General features: G+C 46.7%; 1 protein-coding gene and 1 pseudogene across 1 annotated transcript; both read left to right on the plus strand.

The window, feature by feature from the left end:
• Positions 1-6,477: 6,477 nt before the first annotated feature.
• LOC124683844 (peroxisome biogenesis protein 1-like) lies at positions 6,478-22,276 on the plus strand. The gene is made up of 17 exons (XM_047218276.1): positions 6,478-6,678; positions 7,318-7,491; positions 7,906-8,005; positions 8,080-8,541; positions 9,200-9,787; positions 9,957-10,048; positions 10,209-10,282; positions 10,916-11,135; positions 11,301-11,394; positions 11,791-11,945; positions 12,513-12,719; positions 12,858-13,058; positions 20,564-20,608; positions 20,716-20,777; positions 21,203-21,320; positions 21,829-22,128; positions 22,226-22,276. The coding sequence occupies exons 1-17, from the start codon at positions 6,478-6,480 to the stop codon at positions 22,274-22,276; spliced, it is 3,144 nt and encodes a 1,047-aa protein (XP_047074232.1).
• Positions 22,277-24,921: 2,645 nt separating this feature from the next.
• Positions 24,922-25,942, plus strand: LOC124659661 (annotated as a pseudogene).
• Positions 25,943-26,423: the final 481 nt, after the last annotated feature.

Here is a 26,423-nt window from a genome sequence, read left to right on the forward strand (position 1 = left end):
TGTGGGAATCTCCACGGAGACCAATCGTGCCCCCAATTGCCTGCGCTCCGGTGAGAAGGAAAGCGGAACAAGCTGAGCTCCCGAGCCGAAGTTGCGACCACCTGCTCATGGGGATGCTCCACGGCGCACAACAATAATAGCATGACAAAAAAGGCCTATTACAGCTAAGAGATAGCTTTTACATACAGGAAAATACAGATTAAGCAATTGACATCTAAATACTGCCCTAAACTGGTATTTCATACTCCAAATGGCAAGACTACCAACCAATTATCTATCCATTTGTGTATCTTTAGCCTCTCTCAAGAAAAATGGAGATAAGTAATATGTACATATTCACAAGATATAAGAAATTTAAAAAAATGCGACCTTAGGAAATGCAGGCATTCAAGAAAAAGATATTACAGTGTAAATTTTAATGCGAACTATGTAAACTCCAGCTATGGGCAAAATTTGCTAATTAAGGCTAAGGTGACTGCAGTTGATTTTGTTAAACTAAAACACAAACAAGAGATTAGTATGGGTAGTTACGGGAAACTATGACAACTGCGTAGGTAGGTTACAAAACATACCAAGCCACCCACTGGCACACAATAGAGGCCCTCAGAATGGAAACAGTCAGGCAAGCCCAGGAGTTCGCCGGGGTGAGCCGCTTGACACACATCGGCCACGGTGGATCTCCGTCCTTTCTACAGGAAAATCAGACCCAACAGAGGAGTCAACCTCGGGCCTCAATGGACGCAGCGCTTGCTACGTGGTTTGGGCCTTGACAGTGTGCAAAGAAATTGCATAGGTCTCTTCTAAGGAGCAAGCTGGCGGTGGACCTTGCGACAACAGCACCACCGATGGGAAGGAGTGAAGAGGTGGTTGATTCAGACAACAAAAGTGCATGCATATTCACCGAATCGTGCTGAACTTTGCAAACAACAAATCATGCCATGTTATTAACGGTTAAAACAATAGTTAACTAACTTAGCCTGGTAGATATGATTTCTCACGGGAGGGACATTATCAAAAAGTTGGCTCAGCATGATGTACCTAATCATTTTAACATGAAGGGGTGTTAAGGTGGTATCTTGTAAGAAGCCAATGAGATGGTTCACATGTGGGCTACCATGGTTGGACATGTTGATGGTCGAAATCATTATACAGTTCTCACATGGTATCCGTACCAAAAAATAGGATAACCAATATATGCTACCATTCGAATCACCTTATATAAACCTGGTTCTAACATTTCATTGCAATGAAGTACTGCTATTGAACTCAAGTGCAGATATCTAACCGAGAGAGTACTGAGTTCAACAGCAACCTTTAATCCTAGTACAATATATTCCAGATTATAAATAGACACTTCCATACTGCAATCACACACTTTATATACAAACCAGGAACTCTTTTCTCAAAGATAATTTCTAAGGCCTAAAACATATCAAGCAAATCACATAATAATCAAAACTGGAAAAGTATAATGTATAGTCACGTTGATGCCACTACAGCCTTACCTAGTATGCCGTCAGAAACATTAACATGATCCAGAGTTTCTGAATCACAAGGACACCGTACCGCTTCTGCCACTCAGAGAGCTTGTCAGTTTTCCCAGCACCTCCATGGAGCTACCTGCGAACACAACGTACCGTAGCACGCCACCATCAGTAATCGAGAGGGGAAGGGGGTGGAGGAGTTACTTGGTGTGGCCCCACCACTGTCGTTGCTTCAAAGGCAGAACGGCCACGTGAAAGAGGAGAAGGCCATGGGAGTCCCCCGTTGTCTCTCCGGTGTGTCCTCTAAATCTGGAACTGATCTGATGTTGCCTTCATGTTTCAAGGTGCAGAACGTCAAATTAGCGGTCACGGCCGATGAGGCCTCCCACCATCATCTAGACATCTTCCAGCATGTAGAACCGGAATTTTAATGTACCAAGACATACAAAGAGTTCCCTGAAATCATGAACCCAAAAGGAAAATGATCAAGTTTTCAAAAACATATCACATACTTCAATCTCATTGAGCAGATAAAAAACTAAACCAAAAATATACCATGTAACCTATGAAAGTTTGTTTAAACGTTATTATTCCTAACTTTTTGCGGGGCATTATTCCTAACAACTTCCATCACAACTGAGGCTCGTCAGCACCACTTCTTGTATTGGCTTCTCATGAATTTTTGAATCACTGCACCCAACAGTCATCTTGGCATCAGCCGAAAAAGCTTGCCAATACAAAGCTTGAGTATTGACAAATTCCGCTGTGACAAAGAGTAACATCCAGCTGATAAATTAGCCCATTGGAGTAAGCAGCGGCAAAGTTAGTACAATCTCTTGTTTTTCCGACAACCTTCGTCAAACAAAGTTTCCACAAAACACTGCCAATTTTCAAATCTGTGTCATTACAAATGCAAATTAATTCTCCTTCAAAGAATCATGTAGTTCCAAAAGCAGTTCTAACAAAAGTTGAGACACTTATGATGTATGTAGTCACAGAAATGTTAGTTCTTAAGAACCTTCGTGTTTAGGGAAAAAATTCTATTACACAATATTAAGAATGTGGAGAAACAACTTCTGGATATCTCGACAGGCCCATAAAGGAGATAAAATAGCAGCAGTGAGTCACCCTCTCTACCAGTGAGATTGGGATTATTCATGGACTAATATTGGGATGTTCGGAGCATTTCAATAGAAGATCTTAAATTCATTCCAGAACAAAAAACTGTAATCAGATCTCTATCCACTGTTCTGATGGATTGTTTAGAGTTAACTCTATTATTAGTCCAGTAGTTTGATTCTATATTTAAGTTTTTCTGTTTACCCAGGTAATTGATTGCTTGCTCACATCAGATTTTTTCCACAATTTGCATCGGTTTTACTTGTAAATATCTGATTCCATGTGGAAAAAAAAAGTAAGGCAAATACAGAAGAACCATGATGTAAAAAAAGACACTTACTTGCAACGTTGGAGCCTTGTGCAAATTCTGATCTTCTCTTATCCACAACTTCTTAGACTATTATGATTATTAGATCAAAAGGTAACTGAAAATGCTAGAAAACCTTAAAAACATATTCCTCGATGCTCACGCCAATGGTAACCAATAGCATGAATGATACAACTGAGTAAAATTCCTCTTCTATGAAAAACTTCCAATGCTAGAAGATAGCTGAGCCGCCAATTCTTGGAAGAGATGAGATGGAAGTTCATTGAAATTGAACCAGGGCAAGCCCTTAAAAGATAAGGTAACATAAAATAGGATAATTTTCAATACATGCTCCCGTTCCTTGTGAGCTCTCCCGTTCTGAAGTACCACAAAATAACAAGTACAACTCAGTGATACAAACTATAATCTAAAAATGATCCATCATAGTTAGTATATGATGGCAAAAAATCCGTAAGTATCTGCATATAGTCAGTCTTAAATGGAATTTCACAAGATTTATCCAACCTTCGGTTGAGTACCCCCTTCTCATAAAAACAGTCTGGTTTTTTATTAGCCAAAATATCAAGATCGAGATGATGTAGAGTAACATATCTAAGTACTAAACGAATTCTACTTGCCACTACAGTTCCATATGCAAGAAGAACCTAATTAGAAATTTTCTTTTGAAGGCATGAAAGAGGAATTTCAGTCCCTCATCCATCCAGTTACAAGATGACAGACCAGTACTCCAACATTTGAAACTAAACTACAATGGCAGGAAAATGTTGATTATTAGTTGACCATTCAAATCAGAATATTTCTAGTTGCCACTACAGTTTAAGTACAACGCAAAAACGTAGTAGAATAATTTCTATTAAAAGCACATAACAAAGAAATTTGAGGCCATTATACAACCTGTACCAGACAGATTAGTACGAATCACAAATCGAAGAGCACAGTTACTAAAATTATGCAAAAACTATGTGTGTCCATACAATAATCTTTTTGACACTTTATATCAAACCAAGTGCTCCAATAAATCTGCACCCATAATATATCTACAGAGTGCAGATAATATTTTAATGTCAACATAGACTTGTAGAGTTTGAACAAAGTGAAAAGTGTCTAGTAAAGATGAATCAGACTCGAACCAATTTGTAAGATGATTCTTGCACAAAAAAAAAAAACTCCATAGATTTGTTCCCACACACAACTTTGATACGCAATTGATGCCCCTGTACTTGGCAATACAGGGTATGTAGTTATATCTCATGTTTGGCTCTGAAAACCTGTTGGTCTGATAGAATATATAAACAGCTGTATAAGAACTTACAGTGCACTTGGACATAGTTCAGAACTGTATAAGAACTGATACTGCACTTGGATTTAATTATGTGTCTCTTCTCTCTAACTGGGTAAAACAGATCTCAAAAATACAATTATTTTCAACAAGAGAATGATGATATGTGGCATCATACGGTTTAGAAAAGCCTCCCTGGTTGCCACCTGCCGTAGTAGTAAAAATCAAAGTGCTCCTTTCCAGAATAGTCCGAACCAAGTGCAAATAAAGATCAGATTGAAATAATTCAGTCCAAAATATCTAGGTGCCAGATTATCTGCACTATTCATGTGGGGATTGGGCAACCTGGGTGAGGATGTAGGAGATTAGGGTGCTCATCTCCGGTAATAAGCATGGCGCAGGCCAGCCACCCACCAGCGCCCATGGCCGTCTTGTGCGCGTGCTGCTCGTGCACGTCGGCCCTGACAACCGCCATCACGGCACCCCCGCCCTGCGATTAATTGATGATCTCGTGGCGGCGGCCGCCACATACTCGAGGCTGTGTAGAAGAGGAGGCCCAGGGGGCGTGGCAACGGCGAGGCGGAGGGCGCGCTCGACCGGGAGTGACCGGCCGTGGGGCTCCTGCAGGGCCCCGAGCGCCTCGAGGGCCTTCTTTTCACCTAGGCACTCCTGGTGCTCGACGGCCTCGAGGAAGGCGAGGCCAGCGCGTTGGGGTCCTTGGGCGGCGGAGTGGGCGTGATCAGGTCTTGGCCTTGGGCGGGCGGCTGCGGTCCTGCTTGGGGGAATGGGGGTCGGCGCGGCGTCGGCCTTGGGGTAGCTGTTCTTGAAGAAGGCGGTCTTCCCGTTCTCCTTCATGCTATAGGGGGTTGGCCGTGAGGAGGGAGACGTGCGCGGAGGGGAGATTCTCGGCCGAGATTGCCGCCCGTTCTCGTCGTCCAGCGCCTCGATCGCCGCCGGGATTCAGCGCAGTTGGGGAGGCATCTGTGGAGGGCGGACGGGGGTTAGGGGCGGCCAGCCGTATGGTGGGGGTTCGTGGATGCGGAGTACGTGGGCGTGGGAGGTGTGCCGGTTATTTCATCATTTTTTTCTTTCCGCCTAGGACTGTGATGTGGGCTAGGCAGACGGACGTACCAACCATCTCACCACCTCTAGCCATTTAATATAGTAGAGATTACTTTAAGTCTTTAACAATGAATTGGAGATATTTGAAGATATGCCACGGCCCTAGTAATTTTAAGCTATATTTGGAATTCACGTTCTAGCAAAGGTGCAGTCAAACCTATGCACCGACCTGGTCGGTGGGTGCAACTTGCCGCAGACCCCGACCAGACGTGGGCTAGGTCCAATAGTCTTATACTACCTTCATCTTTATCCTTAATTTTTTTTGAAAAGTCAAACCAAGTAAAGTTTGACCAAACTTTTAAAATAATCTATCAATAAATATGATATCTTGTAGATGGGATCTCTTTGTAGATACCATACAAAATATATTTTATTATCTATCTAATGATATCAATTTTATATTTGCATGTTAATGATTTGTAATAATATAAGCCAGCTTTGGGATGCAGGTAGTACTTAGTTTGGTTCTCGTTCGTTCCCTTGTTCGCTCGGTCTTCCTTCCCTCGTTCTGCTTCGTTTTCTTTCTATCTTCATGTATTTTTTTCAAAATCTGTTCAATCTTTAAAAATGTTCAAATTCAAAAAATGTACAAATGTTTTTAAAAAATTATGGAATATTTTAAAATCAAAATATTTTTAACCTGAACAAAATTGGTTTAAAAAATATTTGAACAAATTTTAAATTTTAACGATTCTCAACAAATGAACAATTATCAAATTAAAACATTATTTAAGTATGATTTTTTCATAATTTGAACAATTTTCAAATTCAAAACCTTTCAAATTTATGAAATTTAATAATTTTTAAATCTATAAACTTAAAAATAAAAACAAAATAAAATAAAAGAAAAGAAAAGAAAAAATAAAGAAAAACGAGAAAGGTAAAAGGCCTACCTGATTTATTTTTTTCCTGGGCTCGTCTATATTTAAATTTTATTTGATTTTTCCCCTTTTCGTGCTGTTTGTTTGGGCTTCTGTTTTTCAACTCTAAAAGCAGAAGCAGAAGCCCAAAACAGCCTTAAACGGGCCGGATTTGCCGGTTTAAAGGAAGTCCCAAGCCGAGCGAGCCCTCCGTCTCCGTTCCGTACGTCGCCGGCCTCCGCTGATCGATCGGGTACGGGTTTGCATCGAACCGCGAGAAATTTCATGGAGGTGGTGGTGCGTACGGTTCCTGGAGTCCGGAGCTGCTTCGCCGCGCTCCCTCTCCCCGTCATCCAAGCGCTCGAGCGTACCGCCGTCGGCGGCACCCTCCCCGCCGTCCTCGCCCTCGAGCTGCGCACCCCTGACCGGTCGCGATGGCGCCTCGCGTGGGCAGGCGCCGTCTCCGCCTCCCCCAATGCGGTCGAGGTAAAAAGTCGCCACCTTTAATGTCCCCAAGGAGGACGGAGGGTCAATTTTGGTTACAGTTATAGTTCTTACAGTTTAGTCTGTTTTCCATGGCCATGTGGAGTTTTTAAGTTCACGCCCGAAATCCTATCCCTCGCGATGGCAATGTCTGTTTTCCATGGCAATCTGGAGTTTAGTCTGTATGCAAGAAGCATCGTAAGCGATGCAATGTCTGCATCACTTTCAGTTTCGCATCTTCAGTTTCACCGTCCGGAATTCTGAACCGAAATCTCGAGAAGAAATGCAGGCTCTAGAAATCTCTCATCAAGCTGGTGGACTGGTAGTGTGGTTGAACTGAAATTGCTGATTTTTTATATTCTCACAAGTGACTAGAATCTTCAATATATTTATCATCTTGACATCGAACGTTTTCAGTGTACTTCTTTGCTGTTTGTTGTTGCAAGGCAGGCAAATCCATCTTTGCATTTTCTTGGGACATATTAGATGTTCAAATTTCAAAAGATAATGTAAATGCATACTGTTCTTGTACCGACATTTGTTTTGTAGAAAATTTTCTTTCATGGGTAATAAACCATGTGTATGTACCCCTCTTTCCAGAATCTGCATTGCCATCCATGTTCACGCACATTCTTATTTCAGGTTTCTCAGCAGTTTGCTGCGTGTATTTTGTTACCTGACAATACAAAAGCATCGCTAAGTGCTGTTTCTGTGTTGCCAAAAGCCAAATTTGTTTCCGTCGAGCCAGTAAGCGAGGAGGACTGGGAAGTACTGGAGCTTAACTCAGAGCTGGCAGAAGTGGCCATTTTGAAACAGGTAACAACATGTTGGTTGATGCACCTTAACCTTTCACTATTATCACCAAATCAGCATAACGATAAAACTGAGCTGAACATTTATTTTGGGGTGTACTCGATGAACATTTAGAGTGCTGCTTGGCAGTATTTTATTTTCTTTGAGACCGCGCTTGATTGTATGTTCTCTAAAAGTTCTACACAGATAAATCAACAAATTTATTAGACCTCATACCATTGCAAACTTACAGCAAAATATTAAATACACTGAAGCCTGGGTTTTATTAGTTGTCCGTGAATCATGATAGTCTAGCGTTACATATGAAATATCGTATGCAAAATTCCGTAATAGGTTGCACTACATCTCCACATTCAAAGCTTTCAGATTCTTCTTCTTCACTTGCTATGATTGATGGCCGTTTTTTTTTTAATGTAGGTTGGTATTATTTATGATGGTATGAAATTCCCATTATGGCTGCATGACCATAACATTGTGGAATTTCTTGTTGTTTCAGCATCACCTAGTAACTCGATAGGTGAGTCAAACCAATTAAGTGTCCATTACCTTTGGTTTGTGTTAACCTTTTTGTTCCCTACTTTGTTTTCGTAGTTCAACTTGTTCCTGGAACTGAAGTTGCTGTTGCACCAAAGAAACGAAAAGATGGCTCAGATTTTAATCAGTGTGCCCTTAAACAAGATTCACTCAAAGAACAGCCCCATAAAAAGGCACTGCTCCGTGTTCAGGAAGCGGGAGAGAAATATGTACATCGATTTGAATATAATGGAATTCAACTGGGTGTGTTTGTTACATATGTTGTTCAGATACACCCAGATACTGCTGCAAAATTGTCTCTCGGTAATCTCCAGTCGGTCAGTATCACCCCAAAATTCTCGCCAAAGGGCAGTACAGAAAATGCAAAAGGATCTGATCAGCAGATTAAGGGTTCAGTGTCTGGTATAAAGAGGAATAGGCATATCGTTGTCCATATCATATTATCAAATTCTGTTGCTAAAGGGCATATTATGCTTCCTCAATCCATCCGCTGTTACATTGGAACAGGTGTTCATTCATGTAAGTATCTGTTAGATCCTGATGTTTGTTAGTTGCACCTATTTTTTGCATAATACTATGATCATTTAACATGTGAAGCACATTATGCTTTCTCAATACATCTACTATTTCAGTTGAATAGGCTGGTATTTGTTTTCTTGTTTCTGTTTTTTTGTAAATATAAGGTTATACATTATGAGGCATACTATTCTTCTCAGGTCCATCCACTGTTTGATTGGTATAGTAGTACAAAAGCTGAAAAATGGGAAACTGAATTAATTCATATAAGTTTATTTTAGATCCGGATAGATATTAGTGTTCCAATATTTTTTTAATATTATTATCATTTAATGATGATGGCTATATCTTTTATTTTGGTTATGTTTTCATTACTGAGTTAACTAAGCTACGTCGTGTCCTGTGCACTTCGTTAATACAAAAGATAAGTTGGCACCACCCTCGAATGCCTTAATTTTTAGTTAAACAGGTGGAAGAGTTTGCAGTAAAAACTGCTTTACTCTCCAATATTGCTGCAATACAATTTAATGATGTTTCTGTTTGCAACATAAAGAAATAAGAAGACAAAATAAGAACACAATTTAGCAGAATACTCTATGACTGTTGTGTTTCTAAACTTTATTTTATAAGGAATGTGCTAATGATTTAAGTTTCTTTGTAGGGGTTTATGTGCAGAGATTCTCACCCATTGTGAATAAGAATACACCGTCAGTAAACATTTCCCCAGTCTACTTTAAGATGCTGGAGAGAAATTCTGAAAGTACCAGTGCATTAGACTGTCAAGAACAGGATAATTATCAAAGGCTAGGTGAGATATCTTCAGCCGATCATCCTCCCACGGATGATAAGATCAGTATACTGCATGGGTTCAATGACATCGCTGCAACTGCGAATGGGGAGGAAAGTTCTAAGTTGAAGCAGGAGAGGTCTTTCATCAGGTCATGGCTTATTGGGCAGCTAAAGGGAATCTCCTCCCAGATTGCCCAACTTGAAATAAATACAGTGCTTCTGCCATCTGAAACATTGCTTCACTTTCAAGTGATTGATCAAACAAGAGGCAGACCTGTTGATCTTATCTACCTCTTGACGGTTACCTCTGATTTTGGTGTCAAGCACAAGAAAATGGAACCTGTCATGGCAATTGAATATGATATTGATAACTTCGAACAGGTTGTTCAGCAGTTGGACTTTAATAGAGCTATATCCCTTGATTCAACAACGGAACAAGCAAACAAATATTTTGAAAAAAGTATCTCTTCTTTCAGTTGGCTGGAGAATGAATTTTCTGATATAAAAAAGAGTAAGTTGTTCTAATGATCTATATTCATCCTTTCATATATCATTTTTATGCTCCCGGTTACCATTATCCTACTAACAGTATCCACCATCTAACTGAATCTTGGTCCACTTCTCTGTAGGGATAAGTGTCCTTTTATCTTCAACATCTCTAAAGAAAATCAGTAGAATAAACTTCCCTTCCCCAGGAAATGTTCTTATCTATGGCCCTCCAGTAAGTGCACCTTCGTACCTCCAAGATTAATTGCAATCATTTATGAATCTGGTTCGAAATATTTACTTATTCGCACTGGAAGCAAATTTATCCTGAAATATCTTCATTTCTTCCTGTTCTTTTGTACTACTCTTTATTCGTTACTTTTGTCTCATTTCAGGGTTCTGGGAGAACAACCTTATGCAAAGCTGTTGCAAGACACTTTGAAGAACATAAAGAAATTTTAGCTCATGTGTAAGCAACTTAGTTAGCAATATGTCTTTCTCCTCTTGATTCTGTTTTTCACCTTTACCTGCCACCAATTTGTTGAGTGGGCTCTCAGTTTGCTAACTTCAGCTGCCCCAGTTGGCCAATTCTTAGTACATCATAGTAGTTGAGTGCCATGAAGTTATTCTTTTACTCATATTTTTCAAGTTATAGTGTTTCTCATGGAGCAAAACATGGTACTATACTGCTGGTCAAGGTTTTTTTTTTTTTTTTTTTTTTTAAAAAAAATAATGGCGTAAAATTTCATTGTGGGTAGGAAGCCCCAGATGGTTTCGGAAATGAAACGTACTCAGCCATGAGAACAAGTTGACTAGTAGGTGTAATTCTCAGTCCTTTGTATTGCTTTAAAGTTGATATGTTTGTTATGCAAAATTGTTTTCGTTTACTTTTGGGCAAATTGATTGAGTGCTTATGTGGCGATGAATAAAACATGTTAAGCCACAGATTAGTTTAGATTGATTTTGTTTCCTTTAAAGAAGAGGGAAAAATCTGCGGTAAACCTGTATTAGGGCTTCATTTATGTTTAAATAAATATGTTTCCATGCCACCAAATATTTCTTTAACATGGTATTGATATATGCATATTTTTTTCATATGTAGGGTTTATATAGACTGCTCAAAGTTAGCTATTGAGAATAACAAGAAGCAACTTCAAGCAATTGCAGAGTATATCTATGAAGCTATTGTCCACTCTCCCTCAATCGTATTATTTGATGATCTGGATAGTCTAATTTCATTCTCCCCAGACAACCGAAAATCTCAGTCCTCTGATTCTGGTGCTATTGCAAAATACTTGGTACACGTGATAGATGAGTACAGAGTAAGTCTGTCCCTAAGTTTTACAATCCTATTATTTCATTTGTTGTGAAGAAAAATCAAGAAAGGAAACCTAACTTCTCACTGGATGCAAGAATATTTGTCATTTTACTGCTGACTACTGTATGTTATTGACTGTTTTTCGAACACGTCTTCATGCTCTTGTTAGGATAAAAGCCATGGCATGTGTGGATATGGGCCTGTTGCATTTGTGGCTTCAGTTAAGTCACTTAAGTGCCTTCCAGATGAGTTGACTTCCTCAGGTTTTTCTCCCTTTCATGTTCCTCTGATCTAAAGCTCAACCATTTTTTTTTCTGAGAATACACAGGAGATATATGTATCAATATTTTCACCAGGGATCATTTCATTCATTAGACGAATTGTGAAAACAAGCAGTTGCCCGTAGGCATGACAACTACAGTAGGTTAACAAATACAAGATATGAGTAACCTACTGCACACCTAAGAATACCTATCTTACTATCTCACTTTTGAACACTTCTTTATTATCTTTCTTTATCTCCGCCATGACTTCCATCATGGAAGCTCATGTGTCACTGAAAACAGTCATTGTGTTGCTTGCAGATCAGCCACACCAGGAGAAGTTCTAATCGTTTTAAAAGTATCCATAATTTTTTAACCTCTAACTCTTTATTGCAGGGAGATTTGATCTTCATGTACAAGTTCCTGGTCTGTCTGTACCTGCGGGTATAGAGATACTGAGGCAGACAATTGGCAAGCTTCACTTAGTATGTTCTGCGGAAATTGTCAGTGATATTGCGTCGAAATGTGATGGTTATGATGCATATGATTTGGTAATCTTATTCTTTCATTGATAATGATATATTTAATCTTACGAGTATTTTACAAAGAGGTTTTAATTTATCGCTGGGGATGTTTCGATACTAGGAGTTTGTCATAAACAAATCAAATTTCATTACTTGTTGTTCAGAAACTTAATCTCTTGCGTGAATTAGCCAGTCCGTAAACTCGGTGTGTTATCAAACACAAATGTCCTAATGTCAGGACCTGGCTAAGCTTACGAGTTCACATCAAAGGGCTGATGGAGCGAATACATAACATGAGCATGCTTCCATTCAGTGGCGGAGCCAGAATATCAATCATATGTAGTCATGTTAAAGTTATGTAATCAAATACATGTATTTATGTAAAAAAATATTATTATTTACACATATTAAGCTTATATTGCTAAAAAACTGTGTAGTCAAGTGACTACACAGCCTAGGCGTGGCTACGCCACTGCTTCCATTCTGCTTTTCTTTGTGTGTTAGGTTCATAGGCCTGCCTGAGCTGTAATGTTGTACACTTGTTCTGACTTGTGTTTTGGTTTTTCTCATGCCTTCTATACTCTTGTATTGTAGGAAATTATGGTTGATAAGGCTGTGCTGGCTGCTTCTGATCGTTTGCTTGGGTCTTCTAGTGTAAATCTGGTGGAGGAAGACTTCCTGAAAGCCATGATGGACTTTTCTCCTGTTGCAATGCGTGATATTAGTAAATTTTCTCCTGAAAGTAGCAGTGGATGGGAAGATGTTGGAGGACTTTCCGAAGTTGTAAATGTTATAAAAGAGGTATGTATACATAATAATTCATGTTATTCTCATACTACAAGGATTGTATGGATGATTATCTCATCAAAGTTTCATGAAAAGGAAGAGTGAACTAATCTTTGGAGCTTTCTGCTTACCTTTAATTAATCTTCATTGCAGACTATTGAATTGCCACTAAAATATCCGAAGTTTTTTACTGCGGCTCCTGTAAGGCTGCGATCGAACATCCTCTTGTATGGCCCAACAGGCTGCGGAAAAACCCATGTTGTGAGAGCTGTAGCTGCTGCATATTCTTTACGTTTCATTCCAATCAAGGGGCCTGAATTGATGAATATGTATATTGGTTCTACTGAGCAATATGTGAGGAACTATTATTTTGAATCATGTTTCTTTTCTGAACCAACAAGCAGTACAGATCCTAATTAGTTTACAGAAGCAAAAATGAGTCAAATTTTTCGCGAAAACGCAAAAGACTTGCGTTTCGATGCATTGATAGAAAGAGAAAGGTTATATGTACATGTCCACGAAGGGACCAACACCCCGCATTACAACTCGACCCAGGAAAGGAGACCTAGTCTAAGGCAGGAGGTGCCGGACACCCCGGGCTCCCGCTCTCGCCCACTGTTGCGCCTCGGTCTTGATGTCGTTGAGCAAGGAAGGCACCGAAGGTTGTGCGTTATCAAAGATCGCAGCATTCCGGTGTTTCCAGATCCACCACGCCGTGAGCATGATTATCGACGAAGTACCTTTGCGCAACTGGCGGGGAGCGGTCCGCACCGCCTGTGACCACCACTCCGCGAAGTCCCCCTCCGAAGCCGGAGGCCCCGAGGTGGATCGGATCCACGAAAGGACCTCGAACCAGATTGTCCTGGAGAATGAGCATCCAGTGAGCAGGTGCGTCATAGTCTCCTCGGATTGGTCACACAGCGGGCATCGGGGCGCATGCGGTAATCCCCGACGCCCCAGCCTTTCACCCGTCCAACACCTGTCCAGACAGGCCAGCCAAAGGAAGAATTTCACCCTAGGAGGCGCCCATGATCTCCAGTTCAACTCCCAAGATGCTGAGGTAATTCCCCCCTGGAAGAGGGCCTCATAGCAAGAGTGGGATGTGTACTGGCCATCCGTCGTCCACAACCAGGTCATCGTGTCCTGCTCTTCCGAGAGCTGGAATTCCCTCAATCTGACCCATAGTTGCACATATTGCCATAGTGCAAGGGGAGATGGTGCTCCAGCTATGTCGGGGATCCAAGTGCGGTCCACCAGTGCCTGCCGCACCGTACGCACCTTCCTGCGCCGCTTAGGAACCAGCGCAAACACCTCTGGCGCCAACTCCTTGATGGACCTGCCATCCAGCCAACGGTCCTCCCAAAAAAGGGCGGACTCTCCGTTCCCCAGTGTCATCGAGGTGGAAGCCGCAAAAATGTCTAGCTCCGCCTTCGAGAACTGCATATCCAGCCCGCGCCATGGTCGCTGGGGGTCCGTGTGCATCCTCCATAACCAGCGCACCCTAAGACTTATGGCCATCCGTGCCAGGTCAGGAATTCCCAACCCCCCTAGGTGGAGTGGCCGGCACACCCTTGCCCAGTTCACGTGACAGTGACCTCCGTTGGCCTCTGCACGGCCCACCCAGAGGAACCCTCGCAGGATCTTGTTGATCTGTCTGAGGGTCTTTTTGTTCAGGGCAAGAACCATTAGCTGGTGCAGCGGGATTGCCGCGAGCACAGCTCGGATCAGCGTCAAGCGTCCGGCTTGCGGCATCATGGATGCCCGCCAAGTGGGCAGTTTGTCAGCTATCCTGTCCAAGAGCGGCTGGAAGGTCTCGGCCGGCAGACGCCTAGTGGACAGGGGGATACCCAGGTATTTCACCGGAAAAGGCGCTAGCTGGCACCCCATGTGCCCTGCAGCAGCCACAGCCTCCGCGTCCGAGCAGGCGATCGGAGACACCGAGCACTTAGCAAAGTTGGTGCGTAGGCCAGACGCCTGTCCAAAAATCTCCAGGACTTCACGGACCACACCCAACTCTACCTCGTCCGGGTGACAGAAGATCACCACATCATCCGCATATAGCGACACAGAGGTCACTAGGTCCCGCCGTGCCAACCGTCGCAGCAAACCCAGCTCGGCTGCCTTGGCGAGCAACCTGTTGAGCGAGTTCATCACTAGGACAAACAGCGATGGCGACAGGGGGTCGCCCTGTCTCAGACCCCTCCGATGCCAGATCGGTGGGCCTGGCTCACCATTGAGCATCACCCGAGTGCTGGCCGTGGCCGAGCAGCAGAGACCATCTCTCGGAACCTCGGTCCAAACCCAATCTTCCGGAGAACTTCCATGAGGAAACCCCGGATACCGAGTCAAAAGCCCGAGCGATGTCTAACTTCAGCATCACCCTCGGCTCCTTCCCTCTATGCAGGAAACGAGCCGTCTGCTGCACCAACATGAAGTTGTCGTGGATGCACCTTTTGCGAATGAAGGCACATTGGTTGCGATCCACCAGCGACTCCATCCGCGGTGCCAGCCTAGTAGCCAACGTCTTCGCCACCAGCTTGGCAAAGATATGAATGAGGCTTATCGGCCTGTAATCACCTAGTGCCATAGCGTCCGGGCGCTTGGGCAGCAGGACTAGCAGGGCCTGATTGAGGCCTTGGAGTCCGCGCCCACACATCGTAAAAAGCTTGTCGAAAGCCGCCATAAAGTCCGCCTTGACCACCCCCCAACATCTCTGAAGGAACTCAGCCGTGAATCCGTCGGGGCCAGGAGCCTTGCCCGACGGCAAGTGTTTGATCACATCCCAGACTTCCTCCTCGGTGAACGCAACCTCGAGCTCGGAGAGGTCCTCTGGTGTGGTGCCCAAGAAGTCCAAGTCCAGCGAGTGTGCCCTTGCCACTGAGGTGCCCAGCAGGCCCTCAAAGTGCGCAAAGGTAGCTTCAGCCATGGCCGCGTGATCAGAGACAACCGCGTCGCCCACCCTTAAGCTATGAACCACATTCTTCTGGCGCCTGTATGCCGCGTGCTGGTGGAAGAAGGCCGTGTTGGCGTCCCCCTCCCTCAGCCAAGCTAGCTTTGCCCGCTGGCGAGCCATCGTCCGCTCGAGTGAGGCTAGCCCTAGGTATGCTTGCTTGAGGTGTGCCCGGAGTCGACGCTCATCAGGGGTGAGCAGTCGTGATTCCATGGCGATATCCAACCTCAGCACCACCTCCCGCGCTATCATAAGCTGCAGTTTGATGCATCCAACCTTTCTGTCACTCCAGCTCATGAGCCGGCGCGCTGTGAGCTTCAACTTAGCGGTGAGTCGCCGGAAGGGGTCGGTATCCCCCTGAACCACTTCCCAGGCGCTCTGAACCGCCTCGTCGAACCCGTCCAGCCGCAGCCAGAATCGCTCGAACTGGAACCTCTTCCGCCCCGCCGACTGTGTGGTGCAGTCAAGGAGGAGGGGGCAATGATCTGCCACCACCGTCGCCAAGCAGCGCAGGCTGCAGCTACTATGGATCTCTTCCCAAGCCACCGTGACAAACACCCGGTCCAGGCGAACTAGAGTAGGGGTCTCACGTTCGTTCGACCATGTGTATCGACGACCATGCAGGTAGATCTCCTTCAGCTCGCAGTCGTTCAAGAAGCGGCGAAATCTGCCCATCATCCTACGGTTTAGATTACCGTTGTTCTTATCCTCCGCGCGGTAGATCATGTTGAAGTCCCCACACAGCGCCCATGGGCCTAGGTGGGTTCTGCGAACATCGCGCAGCTCATCCAAGAAGGCGATCTTGTCAGCCTCCGCCTGTGGCCCGTAAACACAAGTCAGCCACCACCATGGTTCCCCCCCCAAAGGAGCCACCCTAGCAGTGATACTATTAGCAGCGATGTGGGCGCTGTCGAGCTGCACCACCCTGCTAATCCAGGCCACAATCACCCCACCCCGAGTACCAGACGCAGGCAAGCAGAAGTACGCATCAAAATCCGCGCCTAGCGCTTCCATAACAATGGCAGAGGTTACAACCGATAGCTTAGTCTCCTGGATACAGACAATGGACGCACCCGAGGTACCTACAACACTCCTAACACCCGTACGCCTTGCGCGATCATTAAGGCCTCGCACGTTGGCCACCAACACCTTAGGTTCGTATGACATTATAGCGATGAAACAACACCCGAGCGACCCAAGAGAGGGTCATGCCTCCACGAGGCGACCACCCGACATCCCCAACATCGGCGGGGAGCAGCCTCTGATCGAGGAGAGGGTCCAACCGTAGAACTCCGCGATTGCCTCGATCATGTCATCCGTCAGGGGGAGCTCGTACATCTTGTGGTAAGCATCAAGGGCTGCCTCTGTCGGCGCCTCATCCCCGGAGATTAGGCCAAGCTTGCGCATCAGGTTACGCACCGCCTTCATCTCGGCGTTCATCCCACCCGGCTGTTTTGCGATCCGTGAACTGCAGCGTGGTTGGAAGTTTAGCTCCACCAACCTCTTCCTCACCGCTGGGGTTTGGAGAAGAGCGTCTGAGCGTGACTTTGCAGCCTCGAGGAACTCCCCCAGTGTCCTTGGTCGCGCCAAAGGAACCGGCGCCCTGAGGACCGGTGTTTGTCGCGCCCTCTGGAACACCAGCGGAGGTGTGGCGAAACGGCAAACCGACGGAGGGGCGGCACTAGAGGGTGCCACAGCGCCAGTGTCAACGCCATCCCGAGGAGGGGGCGGATCTGCCACAATCTCACCGTCCAACGCCTCATCATCGCTCTCTTCCTCCATCCTGGCGCCAAGCGGCGAAGAAGGAGTCGAGAGAATGAGCTCCTGGCCATGCACTGCAAGCGCTCCCAGCCTAGCACCATCACGTCCACCAGCTCCCACAGCGCTGTCTGGCCCAGAACTGTGCAAATCCTGTGGTGGGCTGGCGAAGGCGTCCAGGCCCAACAGCGGCCTGGGCACAAACGGGCCCGCCACGTCCTCCAGCGTGGCGATTTGGAGGGAAGGGGGCTCCTCAGGCGCTGATTCACCCCCGCCGCGGGAAAGGGAATCTCATATGCACCCACGCGGAAGCTTCGTGGTCCGCCCCCACCTTCCGCCGCCAGATTTGAACGGGAAGCGTCCAAAGCCCGGCCCGCAGAGGGCCCCACCGTGACGCAGGCCGCGCCCGCGACCGGCCGTTGGACGGGCACGACCCGGTCTCCCGAACGGTGCACCGGCCCGTGGACCAGCGGGTCCACCTGTGCATGGATCGATGCACAGCTCGACGCACCCTCACCGATGGCGCTCGCCGCCGCCTGTCGGTCACCGCCGGCGCCCAAGGCAGCCAGAGCCTCCCCGGCGTCCACACCATCGCTCAGCACCGGCCGATGATCCTCCGTATCAAGGACCGGCGTGGCCTCCTCCGCGAGAGTTGGCGTGGCGGTGGCGCACGCCTCGCTCCCCTGCTGCTCACCCACGGCGCCAGCGGCTGCCATTGTTTCCAAAGCTCCGCCACCGGCCGCCTCCGCCGCGGCGCGAGCCCGCAGCTCCCTGACCTTACGACCTCCACGTCTCCTCTTCTTGGAGCCCCGTGACGGAGCCACCGTCTCACCAACGATCACCCCGGAAGACAGGGTCCTAACGCCGCCGCCACGATCACCACCGCCTTGGCCCGCAGAGGAAGAAGATGCAGCAGCGCTGCCGCCCTCCGCGCTCCCCGGCAAAGTGTCAGGAACGCCCCTCGTGTAGGTGTACTGCCTCCTCGCTGGCCATGCCGGCGTGCCCCCCTCACCGTTCACCGAGCGATCACCCGCACCGCGGCGATTCACGCTGCGGCGGAAGTCAATCGTCGATGTCACGTGAATGATCAGGGGGTATGCCAGGGTATTGATGTGCGGTGGCACGACCGCCAGTGCCGGCGCCGCCATGTCCTCGGGCGACGGCGGTTCGTCAGGCTCAACGATGTGGAGATCCATCTCGCGTGGGATCAGCGACGGGTCCAAGCACCAAGCCGACATCCGGAAGGTCCCCATGTCCGCGCGACTGCGAGTGAGAGGGTGCAGCCGCTCGACCCACGCCGATGGCGCCAGGATCGCCTCCGCCGTCGCCATGCTCCAAGCATTGGCGGGGACCCCCTCCACCTCGAGCTCCGCGTGAACACAGAGGCCGCCGGATGCCGCGTGCGTGCGGCGCGCCCATGGTCTGAGCAACAGCCGGAAGAACGGCGATTCGATGACCTCACTCCGCAGCACCATGTCTCGATCCTCCTTGGTTGCAAAGAAGATCAAGAAGTCTTCTGGCCGGTGGCAATGCACCGAGAAGCTGCCCGGCTGCAGCCTGTGGATGTCCTCCAGTGCCATTGCCACCTCGTCCGTGGTGACCGCGCGACGCACGCCAACGATCACCGCGAGCAGCGCTCTTGACAGCGCGTCTTCAGCCTCGTCGATCTCCACCGTCCTGGAGAGAACGCAAGCCGCGCGCGCAGGGCGACGCGCAAGCTCGCCACCCGCCGCCGGCGCACGTAGCGCCAGGGGCACGACCTCTTCATCCGCGCCACGTCGCGGCCGCGGCAGCGCGTCTGCACGGCGGGCCTGGGGGAGCACCGGCACGACGGCGCGGTCACCCACAGGGACTGGGGCCACCGCGCGCACCTCGCCAGCGACGGCCACCATGCCCGCTCCAAGCTGCGTGCTTTGGCGCCCAACGGCAGCCCGCGGCGGTGGGGCATCTCTTCTTGGCGCGGCCATGGCCCTGGGCGGCGCCGCAGCCTGGCGCGGCGCGGCGACGACCGCAGGTGGCGCAGCCTCGCGCCGTTGCACCCGTCTCCTGTCCATCCCAGAGCGTGGGCCTCCGGCATGGACCTGTTCCCTCGCAGCCTGGCGAGCCTCCGGCGCATGCGCACGGTGGTCACCGGCGCGCACATCCACCCTGCGAGCACGCCCCGCGTCGTTCACGCGCTTCCTGGCCGGCTCCATGGCATCCGCCGGCGGCGACCTCGGCCTTGGCTGGCGGGGGAGCGAGCACTCCCTGGACATGTGCCCCGCCTCCCCGCATCGCAGGCAGACCGGCCCGGTGGTGCAGTCCGCCGCGCGGTGACCGGGCTGCGTGCACAGGAGACACAAGCCGCGGTAGTCGTCGTAGGCGCCTGGAAGGCGCTCCGGGCGCGCTGGCCTCGCCGCCACCTTCTTCCCCGCCCTTCGGCCGCGCTTCCGGACCACATGCGTGGGCTCCTCCCACGGCGCCCCCTCTTCCTCTTCATCGTCGAGCGGGTCCTCCAGGTCGTCGAGCTCGTCGAAGGCGGCGCTCTCTTCCTCCCTGCAGACCAAGGACCTTACCTCCCTGCGCGCTGAGGAGGTCTCCGGCCGGTCGCCGCCACGCCGCGCCCGCCCACCATCGAACGCGCCTTGCAGCGACCGCGGAGTTTCCTCCGAATCCGACCCGCGGCCGCCGCGCCACCGATCTTCGCGTCCGCGCGGGCTCGACGCTGGCGGCGGGGATGGGGACGGGGACGGCGAGGGGGTCGTCGGCGTCATGGCCAAGGCGCCGCCTTGAACAGGGCAGGGCCCCTCCCCTCGCGCAGCGCTCCGCTCTCGCTGCGCTCCGCTCTCAGTCTCGTTTCTTTTCTCAGGGGGGGGGGGGGTACACACTCACCAAAAAATGAGTCAAATGATTTATCGTTCCTTTTGCTCTGCATTTTCTAGTGTTTCAGGATAGATTATAGGTTTACCTTAGTATCTTGGATAGTTACATATCTGTAGTCGACAATAGCTGCTGATCACTAAAAGTTAATAGCTCCCTGAAAGTAAAAAAAAAGGATAATTGGTTCTCATGTTAAAATGTTTGTTCATAGGTTCGTGATACGTTTGCAAAGGCATCTGCGGCAGCACCTTGTTTACTTTTCTTTGATGAATTCGAGTCTCTTGTACCACAGCGAGGAAAACATGGTACACAAGTTACTGATCGTGTTGTCAACCAGGTAATTGAACTGAGGCCTCACTGCAGCTTGATAACAGCTATGCTACCTAATTGGTTTGCTAAAAAAACTGTGTGATTTCTTGAATAACATTTTCATAATTTGTGCAGTTTTTGACGGAATTAGATGGTGTCGAAGCTCTGACAGGAGTATTTGTATTTGCTGCCACCAAGTAAGTTGTTGTAAAGGCTGACAGATGCATTATCTGCTACTGATAAAAAAAAGAGAACAATATTTAAACCCTCTAAACAATTGTTAGAAAGAAAAAAAAGGCTTTCTTCAGTTTTATAGTATTGTAACGTCTAAAATAGAAACATGATATTGATACCTCAATACTGGTCCTGGTAAGCTGTTTAACCCTGCATCCTCGCATTAAAAGCACACAGTAGGGCCATAAGTTCATGCTTAGCTGCGTAACCTATTCAGTTTTAAACAGAAGTAACTTTCTGAAAGATTCAAAGAACCATACTGATTCTCTCACATGTTGATTAGGAAATTGGTTCTAGCTTCCATATTTTTTCCCCTTGGCTCAAATTCTGCTATAGAAAAGCCAAACACACATGCTTGTGAAGAATAATTTTGTCTTTGTATACACAGCAAGCCACGTGAAATTGATGCTGCACTATTACGACCTGGAAGATTTGATCGGCTTGTGTTTTGTGACTTTCCCCAACGGAATGAGCGTCTGGACATTCTCAGGGTGCTCTCCAAGGAGGTAAAGTTTCTATTGGGAAAGCGTTTCTCTTATCCCTGTATGTGACATGGTGTCTTCAAAATTACTTTGCTGTTCAACACTATTAGGAGGATTTCTTGAGTCAAACAGTTACCACAATTTTGCAGCGAGGAATGTTGGAATCATTTAGCGTAGACAGCATATATCAAGTATTCAGCATAGAATTATACCTGATATCTGGATTGGCTTAGAGGACCACTTTGTGTTGACTTCTTCCTCAAAATAGGCTACAAAAAACTGGGAGTTCCCTGCTATTGTGAGACCCGTATGATCTTGGAAATTTCAAATGGAGTGACTGGAAGATATAATCCATATCTAGAGAAGTGCAACTATTTCTATCTGAACTGTCAATTGTCACATAGTACATACTTGAGATTTACCTCTGTGGGGTGGTTGGTGATATGTATTCTCCTCTTTACATGATTGGAAATACACTCTACGAGATTAAACTTTGGCGAGTATTGTTGGTCTGACTTTGAGAATATTTCAGCTTCCTCTGGCAAGCGATGTCGATCTGGAACCAATCGCATCAATGACTGAAGGGTTCAGTGGCGCTGATCTGAAAGCTATACTCACAGACGCTGGACTGCAAGCTGCCAAGGAGGCCGTGCAACGCCAATCTGGAGAAGCTTGTAGCAGTACTCAACAAGGGCCGCCTGGTATCACTAGAGGAACTCTCATGTCTGTTGCTTCAGAGGCCAGACCATCAACCTCAGAGGAGGATAGGATGAGCCTGAGGCAGCTGTTCAACCAATTCTCAACCTCAAGGAAGTCTTCAATTTCCACCCAGGTGCGCCTTCTTTTTTGGGCCAGTCTAGTTAACTTGGTTCATTTTTGTTACTCTGCTTTGCTCTTATACTAAGATCAGATTTACTATTTGTTTGCAGAGAAGGGAAGCTAATGGCCAGACCCAAAGGGTAGCTGTAGCTGAGTCATGATAAATAGTTAATGGAAACTTTGCCTCGTCCATTGGCTTGAGCGCTCCGTCGTGCGGATGGCGTGCGACTCCATCTCAGCCTGGCGTGGGGCTGCGATGAACCGGGTGAATGTTCTAAATTAATCAGGCATGATATATTTAGTTATTAGACGACCCGGATGACGACTCCATCTCGATGATGCATATCTTCACCAAACCGTTGTCTCTTCCTTTGTTTATAGGTTGTAGATGCAATCTTAACCTACTGAAAACTTCAGGTTACAACTAAGATTGAGGGATGGTTCAAGACTTTGTATTTATACTTGTATAGCCTCTGAAACTTGTATATGTAGTACATGTATTGTACCTTTTTGTGCCCACATATAAATGCGATAGGCCACACCCCAGAGCGTTGAGTCAGTTCCTCAAAACATGTGTCCTACGTTTAACACTCCGGTAACATTTGCACACGCATCTCATAAAAATTTGCACACGCAGTGTCGCGCATGCCGTCAGTATCCACCGTTACTTTCAATAAATTTGGGAAAATGCTTTCGATCCGGCGACCGATCGATCGCCAGCGATCGGTCGTCCTCGCTCGCTCCCACGCGGTCGTTTTTCAGCCCAAAACTGGAGTGTTGCTTTTTTTAAAGAAATTTACAGTGTTGTTTCAAGATTATAACAATTAGATAAAAATTTGTTGTAAACTCACACGACATGATTTGTAGATTTTTCTAAGTGATATGTTATGAAAATGTATGTTTCTTGATATGTTGTAAACGCATGACTTTTTTGTTGTAATTATTTGTGATTTTTGGTGTAATTGTTTTAGTCATGGATACTCTTTTTCCTAGAGATGTTGTATATGTTCGTTAGTTGTGTAACAATTACGTATAAAAGTTATAGAGAAAGCATGTCAGAGATGTTGTAATGTTTACCTGAACGTTTGTCATAAATTATTTTGTTGTAAGCGCCAATAATTTTTTATAAAAATAGATGGTGATTTTTGTTGTAATTGGATATATGTATAATGTGTTATTTTTAACCAGTTTTTCACAGCCACGAACACATGTTTTTTTGTTGTTATAGCTTTTGATTTTTATAGTAATTGCTGTCAATTTTTGTTGTAAACCAACCTAATTGTTGTTTAACCACTTTTTTATAAGACTATTTGTTTACTTTTTTATAATTTTTTTTGTTGTAATAGTATATATATTTTGTAAGCGGATTGAGAAATTTTGTTGCAATATTATGTATGAGACTCGGATCAGTCGTCAAGTGGCAGTTTTATTGTAAATATTGAGAAGGTTAGGCCCAAAATACCCTTTCGGGTTAACTGGGGATGTAAGGGGACTGCGGATTGAGTTTACAAAAGTAGGGGCAAATCACAAAATTCGTGTTACAGTTAATTTTACCCGTCGGATCGCCATTGGACGGCGCGGAGAACGACTGATTTTCGTCTCAATATCCGGGGCCCGTTGCGTAGCGTTGCCCGTAATCTAGTTTGTTTCCTAACTAGTGCGCGTGTCCTAGTCATGAGGTTGCCTCGCCGTTTGGCACTAGCACTTGGTGTTTGACTAGGTTTAGTAGGTGAGTCCAGGTCTAAGTCGGTTTCGTATTGCAACCTTGGGTGTGTATATAAGCACACCCAGCTTAGGTACCTAGTAGTATCAGCTTGTGCCGTGAGTTAATATAAGTAAAGAAAAGAGACAAGGCACGTACGGTCAGGGGCGGAGACAGGGGGGGGCGAGCAGGGGCTAGACCCCCCCCAACGATCGGCCCCCCTCAACAATTCTCTGTATCCATTGCTAGTTCTAAACATGGTATACAACAGCTAATTCCGATTAGTCTTCGGCAATTAGGCAAAGAAATAGAAACGTAACTTCCTGCACTACGCTAGACGTAGCCCAGTAGGCCAAAATCAGCCCATAACGATTACTATTCAGCTATACTATGGCCTAGAGGCCTGGTCAGATGGATCATATGCAGTACGACCGTAAGCCTGTACCTTACCAATCGATTCAGTCATCGACTTCCGATTCGTCTTCATCGCCAACGCCGGCCAACGCTAGGCAGGGCAGCAGCCGCCACTCAGATGGAGTCAGACGCGTCGCCGGAAAGTCGTTCACCGTGATGGCGTAGGTCGCGCGGCTGTTGCGCGTCACCAGCTGTTCATCTAGGAGATACCAGGTACGTATTTTAGTAGTTAGTATTTTCTAGATCCATGACAGATTACATACTGCCTTATTATGTCCAAAAGTGAAACTGCACAAGGCAAATGTTAAATCGAAGGTCAACTCTATCGTTTTTTCCAAATAATAAACATATACTATGTTAGTAGACAACTTTTTTTTGTAGAAGATAGTCTACCTTCAGTCTACACCGCTAAAAAAATTCACCATTCTAATGGGATTCTCAATTGGTTGCATATGTATGGCGAACCTATAGCTACAACCTGTAGGATCTAGATTTCTTTCGTAATTTTATCAATTGATAGATTTTATTGATGACTCGCAATACATTTGTGTGGCATCTACTGTTCAATTTTTTCCTCGCCCCTCCTATACTTAAATCCTGGCTCCGCCCCTGCGTACGGTAGGTGCCTTTGGCAATAAGATTTCGAATCCGTGGGCGGAAACCAACATCCACGTACTATCCACCTTCGCCATGGAAAGTACCTGCGCAAATCACAACGGAGCTGTGCGTTTGGTGCGGCTGATCAAGGATCAAAGGCTTTAGCGCCAGGCTAGACAGCAATGACTGCATCAAATCCCCATGCTGCGTAGATGGCTATGACTGGGAGATCCGTGTCTATCCGGCAAAGAATATGTTCACTACCAGCGAGTTCGGCTGTTTGTGGGTAGCCGTGGAGCTCATCCTCCTCAATAAACCGCGCGTGTGCAAGGCGGTCCTGGTCTGTCGTGTCGTAGATCCGAGTGGAAATCTTGAACCTAAAGAACAGGACAGTGTATTACTGTATAATCCTGTTGGCCAAAATTCCGTGTGGCTCGTGCGTAGAAAGGAGCTGGCAGCACGTTATCTCAAGAATGATACTTTGACTCTGCAATGCGCCATCACAGTGCTCAAGGAATTACCCGAACCGACCATCACGGCTGAAGGAATAGCTGCACCGTCCTACACCTTGAACCAGCACCTCGGTGAGCTCCTGCAGAGCGGAACGGGGGCAGACGTCACGTTTCTCGTCTCCGGCGAGTCCTTTCCCGCGCATAAGAACATACTGGCCGCAAGATCTCCCGTTTTCATGGCCGAGTTTTTTGGAGAAACGAAGGAGAAGAGCTCACAAGCTGTTGCGATAGATGACATGGAGGTCGGGGTATTCAAGGCGCTGCTCCGCTTCATCTACACCGACACTGTGCCAGAATTTGAGAAACAGGAGATGGCTGAACATCTATTTGCTGCTGCTGACAGGTACGGTCTTGACAGGCTAAAGCTCATCTGTGTTGGCAAACTCTCTAGTGGCATCAGCGTCCACACGGCGGCGATGATGTTAGCTTTAGCGGAGCAGCACAGCTGTTCGCTACTCAAGGCCAAATGTGTGGAGTTCATCCTTGGTGGCCCTGAAATTCTCAATTCTGTGCTGGAGACGGATGGGTACAAGCACCTGGAGGCTAGCTGCCCATTGGTGGTGATTGACCTTCTCAAGACTGCGCGTTGCAGAAAGATCTGAAGGATAACCATAGTGCCAACGGATGCTAAAGGTCCAAGATTTGGTACTATACTAATTTCTATTTGTGCTCATGATGCATGCATTGTGTAGTTGAAGCCTGTCCCTGTCTCTACCTAGAAATGAAAGCGTGTGTCCATCTATACATGTTTTGAGCAAATTGCTGCCTTGCATTTCCCCTCCAATTAATTTGATGTAGTACTTTAGTGCTTCATGGTCAAAGATTTGGAATCCAGGCCGGCGGATTTCATGGCACAAACGATGAAACCAAACAATAGAAACACGACGTACCTCAAGATCCACACCCAGATCTCCTCCGCTTATATTGTTTTAGAGGAACACCGTACGAAACCAAGCTTTAAAGTCTGTTCCTAGAGCTCCAATTCCCACTAGAATTCCAAGCCAACTATATAGTAAGGAAAAACAAATAACGTGCTAAATGAAATAGCGTGACCCTCCAAACGCTATGCTAGTTACTTTTACA

Source organism: Lolium rigidum, chromosome 1 (genome assembly GCF_022539505.1).
Source record: "Lolium rigidum isolate FL_2022 chromosome 1, APGP_CSIRO_Lrig_0.1, whole genome shotgun sequence".
NCBI lineage: Eukaryota > Viridiplantae > Streptophyta > Magnoliopsida > Poales > Poaceae > Lolium > Lolium rigidum.